Consider the following 8551-nt stretch of genomic DNA (forward strand, 5'->3'; position numbering starts at 1 on the left):
CGTTAAAATAAATAAATTATATAATTATTATAAGTAATTTTAAGATAAACTTAGACTCTTATCATTTTAATAGTGAAATTTTATTTGTAATTGGACTATCATTTTATTTGTAAAGTATTCACACAAGTAATTAAATTTGGAACTTTATAGCTTTATATTTTTTTTTTCCTTATTAGAAAGTGTTGAGAAAATTCCTTGTGGAATTCAAAGACTATCCCTTTTACTTTCTCTCTCACCTTTGACACGTATTTGAATACCAAACTTATATATAACCACTAAGATAGACCCATCATTATTCATTTTTCATTAACAAGTTAGTGCTCTCTCTTTTTCTTGGAGTAAGACTTCAATTCATAGCTCAAATATATACACTTCTCCATAAGCTATAACAACAAAGGTTTGAATTTTACCTACCCTTTTCTTTTAATCAAGTTTTTTCTTTATATAATTATAAACATATCCATTATATTTTTCCTTTTCAAAAAAATATGAACATATCCATTTATAATTATTTTCTTTTTAATTAAAGTTAGCACCCAAAAAGAGTGGTGCGAACTATTTACGGGAGGGTTTCGGAGGCTGTTCGAGAGGAGCAAACGCATAGGGCATCAAAATTTTAGGACCACCAATTTTTCTTTTTATTTTTACTTAGTGCACTCGCGTGTGCGAGCGTGCATTCGTGTATGCGTGCGTGCGTGTTTCTGTGCGCGTTAAAATAAATAAATTATATAATTATTATAAGTAATTTTAAGATAAACTTAGACTCTTATCATTTTAATAGTGAAATTTTATTTGTAATTGGACTATCATTTTATTTGTAAAGTATTCACACAAGTAATTAAATTTGGAACTTTATAGCTTTATATTTTTTTTTTCCTTATTAGAAAGTGTTGAGAAAATTCCTTGTGGAATTCAAAGACTATCCCTTTTACTTTCTCTCTCACCTTTGAGACGTATTTGAATACCAAACTTATATATAACCACTAAAAGATAGACCCATCATTATTCATTTTTCATTAACAAGTTAGTGCTCTCTCTTTTTCTTGGAGTAAGACTTCAATTCATAGCTCAAATATATACACTTCTCCATAAGCTATAACAACAAAGGTTTGAATTTTACCTACCCTTTTCTTTTAATCAAGTTTTTTCTTTATATAATTATAAACATATCCATTATATTTTTCCTTTTCAAAAAAATATGAACATATCCATTTAATTTCTTTGATTTTTATCAAAAAATAATTATTTTCTTTTTAATTAAAGTTAGCACCCAAAAAGAGTGGTGCGAACTATTTACGGGAGGGTTTCGGAGGCTGTTCGAGAGGAGCAAACGCATAGGGCATCAAAATTTTAGGGCCACCGATTTTTATTTTTATTTTTACTTAGTGCACTCGCGTGTGCGAGCGTGCATTCGTGTATGCGTGCGTGCGTGTTTCTGTGCGCGTTAAAATAAATAAATTATATAATTATTATAAGTAATTTTAAGATAAACTTAGACTCTTATCATTTTAATAGTGAAATTTTATTTGTAATTGGACTATCATTTTATTTGTAAAGTATTCACACAAGTAATTAAATTTGGAACTTTATAGCTTTATATTTTTTTTTCCTTATTAGAAAGTGTTGAGAAAATTCCTTGTGGAATTCAAACACTATCCCTTTTACTTTCTCTCTCACCTTTGACATGTATTTGAATACCAAACTTATATATAACCACTAAGATAGACCCATCATTATTCATTTTTCATTAACAAGTTAGTGCTATCTCTTTTTCTTGGAGTAAGACTTCAATTCATAGCTCAAATATATACACTTCTCCATAAGCTATAACAAAGGTTTGAATTTTACCTACCCTTTTCTTTTAATCAAGTTTTTTCTTTATATAACTATAAACATATCCATTATATTTTTCCTTTTCAAAAAAATATGAACATATCCATTTAATTTCTTTGATTTTTATCAAAAAATAATTATTTTCTTTTTAATTAAAGTTAGCACCCAAAAATAAATAAATTAAGTTGCATTTCTCGACTGTTCTATTTCATATGTGATTTAAACATATTTTTGCAGTTGTGCGCAGATAATACTCTGATAATAAAAAGAAATGTGGTTATGATATTTTTTTATGCTTGTTAATGATTTTTGTATTGTGCTTTATTTATGGTTTGATTAATGGAGGTGTTTATGTAATTTGAACAGGATTAAAAAAAAAGGGTAGATTTCAATTTCATCAAAAGAATTGAAATTGGTGTGAATCAAAACCTCTATGGGATTATCACTTTCCATATTAATTTCAGCTTGGGAAGAAATTGTTAGACATCACTCTTTGGTCTATCATTCACTCTTTGGTCATGAATATAAAAGGGGCGATCTACACACAGTAATTCTTCTTCCTTCAGTTGAGTTTTTTTTTAAGTAGGTAGAATTTTTTCCATTTTAAATTTAGAATCTTCTAAATATGGCCTCTTCTCCAACCTTCACTCTTCCCATTTTTATTTTTATTTCCATGTTATTCTGCCCAGCACCATCCGTCGCGTCTGGCCTCAATGTAAGTGAGGTCATGCCAAAACAAACAGCGGTGGGGGCGGAGGACAGCCTACACATAACTGCCGGAATCTTTTCGGATCTAAACCTTGATCTAGAATTAGAAGCACGTTCGGCGTTCACACTGTTTATTCCAGTGGACGCCGCCTTTACCGACCAGGTAAATTCTCAGCCTCATTCTATAAGTTTATCATTTTTATATATTTTGATGATGGCACATGTCATGAGACAGTACCTTCCTCCTGATTTCCTCCGGGGATTGAATACATTCTCCCCTCCCACCCTTACAAGTGAAGCCCCGGGGCTTTCCTTGTACCATCTTAACATTTCGGTGGGTCAGACCTCTGCGGTGATGATAAGAATGGGAGTTGTTGAGACCGTAGTCAAGAACACGGTTTATTTCAAATCTCCCATTGCCATATATGCCATCTCAAAGGTTTTATTACCTATTGAGATGTTTGGCAGTGTTGATGTTTCCCCCCATCCTCCTCACCATTCTCCTCCTCATTCTCCTCCTCCTCCTCCTCTCCGCTCAGGAGAGCCTCCACAGCTTTCTCCTCAGATTGCTTTGGCGGTAACTGCTCTTAGTTTTTTATTTTAGGTGTTTGTTATGTATTTTTTTTTATTTGGTTGAGTGTTATGTTATGTATTTTTTTTTTGTGTGAATGTACAAATTTGAATAGGGCATCAAAATTTTAGGGCCACCAATTTTTATTTTTACTTAGTGCACTCGCGTGTGCGAGCGTGCACTCGTGTATGCGTGCGTGCGTGTTTCCGTGTGCGTTAAAATAAATAAAATATATAATTATTATAAGTAATTTTAAGATAAACTTAGACTCTTATCATTTTAATAGTCAAATTTATTTGAAGAATTAAAAGTTATTAAATTCTAACAATTGAATCTATATTGAATCTATATTTGATGTGAATTTTCGATATGAATATAATTTATAACCTTTTTGTTCATATTATATATTTATTATAATTATATCTATAACAATATATAAAAAGGATAGGTGAGTTTTGGATGGACTTTTCAATATACCTATTTTACCCTTGACTTAGTTTCACAACTTCCATTAACTAATCAATTTAAAAAAATAAAAAATAAATTCAAATAATAAAAATGTGAATAAGTGGCAAATGGGTTGCATGAATGATTACCAACTTAATAATACATCTATACTATATAAAAAGAGAATACAAATATTTTTGGTGTCGAATTTTCATAATACCAACAATATCCTTATTTTTTTAGCAATAAAAATCTTTTATTAACAAATTCATCATAACATAAAACATTTTTTTGCACAACCGATTCACAAATACATAACTCTTTAGATGTGACCAATGTCATGTACTTATATGTTTTACTCTATCATTTAACATGGTATAAATATAGGTTTGTTTACACTATCATCTTTTGTGGAAAAACAAATTTATACGTGACTTTTTTCTTTTGTCATAGTCATTAAAAGAATTTTCTGGTAAAAAAAATTCAGTAATTGGCTACGAAGTTTGGTATCTAACAGGATGATTTTTGGAGTAAAAGGTGCCCCTGAATGTGTGATAAAGTGTCTTATCTATTGATAGGGATAAACGGCAAATTATGTGATGATTTCCTCACTTATGAACACACGTTTAGACCACCTCATAATCGATGTGAGACTTCTTAATGTTGGAAATTTGAGAATATTTCAAAAGTTTAAATTAATGTGTCTCATAATTTAAGTGAGAAATCGAGAAATATATTTTATTAAAAAATAATTTATATTCTATTATATTTATTTAAATTTTTTATCTAAATTGACTTAGTCTTTTCACATGGGATTCCCTATTTTATTGTAACACTAATATCTAATGGTTACATGTTTTGCTTTAATTTAGGGAATTAAGCATATAATTAATCGTGCTTTTATTTTGATAACGGTTGGAACAATCCTAATTAATAGGCTTGATTGTTTTACCTATAGAAAGGTTTTTACGGGACAATATATATATGGTCATGAGTTTTGGTAAAAGAGGAAAGTAGAAGAAACTTTATGTATACATAACATTCACTTCCATGATTGTTTCATAACAAGATAAAATATATTTTCTATACAATGTCTGAGTTACCTACCTTGTTAGTATTCTCGTGTCTTGATAGCCTCGGTATGTCTATCACCGAGAAGAACCGGTTGTATTCTGGGGGAGTTGCGCAATATATGCGGATAATTCCTTAGTTCAGTGATTACACGCCTCCGGTTATTTGTTTTTCAGCCATCCGCGCCAACAATCTAAGGAATTATGGTTGAAGATGGTTACGGCAATGGCAACAAGGTTGAGGTTGATGGCTTCGCTTCTCCCACAGTTATTGGCACTCCAATTGATGGTCATCTACACTGCCGATGTGGTTCTGTATTTTTCTCCAATTATTTTATGGCGCAAAAATGTGGGGGTTAGTCTACTAAAGGGACCATCATGGTGATCAAATTCTTTGTAAGTTTACATAAGGGACCATCATGGTGATCAAATTCTTTGTAAGTTTACATTTCCCCTTGAAACCATCTACGAGGGGGTCAGGTGCATATTCTAACCTTTAATCTCCGCAAGTTCTGAATTTTATGTTGAGTTTGTGATTGTATTGAATTTGTCTAGCTAAAAATATTTGTTGTGAATAAAAAATTTGTGCTGAGGAACTAGGACTCTTTAGCTTAATTCCTAAAAGGTTTCATATATATCGTTTTGCATGTGCCGTGTTATTGAAAAATTATTATTGTTAATTTTAAAATTAAATGTGTGTTTGTTTCTTTAAGTATGTGCCTATAGCTATTTGGTAAATTTTATTATTTAGTTTGATCGGCTGAACTTGGATATATGAGCGATTGCTGATATAGAAGGATTGAACGTAATATAAAAACCTTTGCATTTCAATTGATAAAATTAGAATTTTCTCATAAAAGTGGACAACTTAATTTGATAATTAATGGAATGTTTTTGGCAATATGTTGGTCTTTATATTAAAGAGAATACTTATGACTATTAGGAGAATTGTCATTTGTCAAACTTGTGTGTTTTTGAGAATCTGTTTGAAAAGTTTAATCCTTCCTCCGTAGACTTTCATGTGGATTTCTAGTGAGGTGATAGTGTCATTGGTGCTTGCATATATGTGTTAATAGTTTGTGATATAATATAGTCATTTTCTAATAGTTTTTTGTGGTGTGCTATGTTAACTTGTCCTACCATATTTTTAAGTAATATGAGTAATTTGATAACGACGTAAATCTTGTGGAGTTTATGACCTTGTATGATTTGAGTTCATAAGAATGTGTGATTAATTATTAAGTATCCCTTATGAGTCTAATATGTACTACCTGATCGAAAGAATAAATAAATTGAAGTAAATCCCAATTTATTGGAGGATTAATGTATTATTCATTTAATAATTTTATTGTAGAAATATTTTTGTGATGATCTTAACCTCGTAAAATATTTAAAGAGCTATCGCTCATAAATTGATGAAAATTATTGGTGATAGAATCATCAAATATTTGATATATGATATGATATATTGTGAAATACCCATTGTATCAAAGTTATACAATGATGTTTGATAATAAATCTATAATTGGATCTAATTTTCTTCTTTGTGAAGATGTTGTCGTTTATAATTTATCTAAGCAGATTTTATGAGGTATAGTGTGGATTAGCCATTGTATTAGAACAATACAATGATGTATCATGAGATTTGTTTATGTAAAATATATATTTAAGATTTATTTCTCTATTGTGAGAGTGTTATCACTTGAAAACTATTCAAGTAAGCTTGTGTGATAAATTCACAAATGAAGTCACATTTATCTAATGTGGGGGTGTCGCTTAGAAAGTATTCTAAGTAGACTTGTATAATAAATTTATGATGATTGGATATGTGCCAATGAGATAAATCTATAAGTAGATTTATTTTATTGATGAATAAGTTGTCGCTTAGTAGCCATCTAAGTAGACTTGTTTAAACTTATTGTGAAAATCGAGTTTACTCTATAGACTCAAGAAAATATGAGATTAATTGACTTTGAGACGTCTTAGTCAATATTTGTGAATTTAGCGGATCCGGATACTAAACCCCTGGGAAGAAAATTGATAGGAATGGACTATGCCACTGAAAAATGACAAGTAATGGGAACCCAACCTTTGTGATTGGAGATCCCATGAAGAAGGTTCATATGGGTAAAAACAAGTTACTTTTTAGTTATGTTAGCACTAAAATTTTGTCTATATCCTATGTGTTATGATAATGGCTATGAGAAGTGCTAAATTAAAATAAATTTGAGGGGTAAGCTTTAAAGGCTTTTAATGATTATCATAAGCCCTTATGGGTGGTGTATGGTTGTAGCATACATTAGACGGAATCACCTATATGAGTGTCAAGTGGGGCCGCTTGCATGAGACCGTGGCGGGTCTCTAGAGCACTCATGAAAATCAGACACGCGCACGGCCTAAATGCGCAACACCGCGTAACACGAGAATTGTGGGGGTGTGATGTGGATGTTATACCGCTAACATACGCCAAGTGTCTTTGGTTCATATAGCTTGCTACACCAAATTTACTGTGTGTTAAGTATATCATTCTAGCACTGGTTCATATAGCTTGCCACACCAGTTTGATGCATCGCACTCAAAAGTGACTCAGACATTATTTTCAAAACAAGTTAATATTTTTATTTTGATTGAAAACTTTTGAAATATGTGGGGGATTGTTGGAAATTTGAGAATATTTCAAAAGTTTAAATTAATGTGTCTCATAATTTAAGTGAGAAATCGAGAAATATATTTTATTAAAAAATAATTTATATTCTATTATATTTATTTAAATTTTTTATCTAAATTGACTTAGTCTTTTCACATGAGATTCCCTATTTTATTGTAACACTAATATCTAATGGTTACATGTTTTGCTTTAATTTAGGGAATTAAACATATAATTAATCGTGCTTTTATTTTGATAACGGTTGGAACAATCCTAATTAATAGGCTTGATTGTTTTACCTATAGAAAGGTTTTTACGGGACAATATATATATGGTCATGAGTTTTGGTAAAAGAGGAAAGTGGAAGAAACTTTATGTATACATAACATTCACTTCCATGATTGTTTCATAACAAGATAAAATATATTTTCTATACAATGTCTGAGTTACCTACCTTGTTAGTATTCTCGTGTCTTGATAGCTTCGGTATGTCTATCACCGAGAAGAACCGGTTGTATTCTGGGGTAGTTGCGCAATATATGCGGATAATTTATTAGTTCAGTGATTACACGCCTCCGATTATTTGTTTTTCAGCCATCCGCGCCAACACTTGATACATAGCATTTTCCCCAATCAAAACAATGATTTCCTTATGAAGAACTTGCCTTCACATGTTCATTTTGATCCAAAATAAATGAATAATAGAGTTCGGTATGCATGGCCATTGAATGATGAATTTGATCAATCATTGAATTGCAACAAAAAACCATAGCAGCATATTTTGGCATAAGATACTATGCTCTCCTAAACTAATGTAAAACAGACATCGACAATAAAGTTAGGCCCAAGAAGCTTACATATAGTATAATAATTAGTCCATTAGTTTTTACATGTGGTCTTCAACTTGTATATATAAAAATAAACATCTTGGAATTTTTATTTTTATTATATATAAAAATCAGAATTATGATTATATGATGAGAAATTATAAAAACTAACGGCCAGACAGGGCGCGTTCCGCGCCTGTCTGTGTGATCCATATTTTCTATTATACAATTTTACGTTGAAGGTTATTCTAAATTTTTCATATATATATTTTCTTTTATGAATAATTGACTTATGGAAAACAACAAATTATGGTGGTAATTCAAGTTGGAAAAAAGTAAGAACATTAAGCAATAGATAAGAGGAAAACTATTTGGCAGCAGAGAGAAGGCACACTTTCTCTTCCATTTTTTTTTAGGCCAACATTCAAAGCCACTTCATTTATGCATT

The 8551-nt window shown here is 30.7% G+C and overlaps 1 protein-coding gene across 2 annotated transcripts; it reads left to right on the top strand.

Annotated features, from left to right (window-relative positions):
* The first annotated feature begins 344 nt into the window (after positions 1-344).
* Positions 345-3290, top strand: LOC123885226 (fasciclin-like arabinogalactan protein 4). Of its 2 annotated transcripts, none has more exons than XM_045934497.1 (2): positions 345-397; positions 2200-3290. In XM_045934497.1, exon 2 carries the CDS (start codon positions 2459-2461, stop codon positions 3143-3145), a length of 687 nt encoding a protein of 228 aa, XP_045790453.1. In that variant the 5' UTR covers positions 345-397; positions 2200-2458; the 3' UTR covers positions 3146-3290. The 2 variants fall into 2 exon arrangements, with proteins under 2 accessions (XP_045790453.1, XP_045790452.1); XM_045934496.1 differs by lacking the exon at positions 345-397 and adding an exon at positions 1022-1107.
* The last annotated feature ends 5261 nt before the right edge of the window (positions 3291-8551 follow it).

Source organism: Trifolium pratense, linkage group LG5, assembly GCF_020283565.1.
Source record: "Trifolium pratense cultivar HEN17-A07 linkage group LG5, ARS_RC_1.1, whole genome shotgun sequence".
In the NCBI taxonomy this organism is placed as follows: Eukaryota; Viridiplantae; Streptophyta; class Magnoliopsida; order Fabales; family Fabaceae; genus Trifolium; species Trifolium pratense.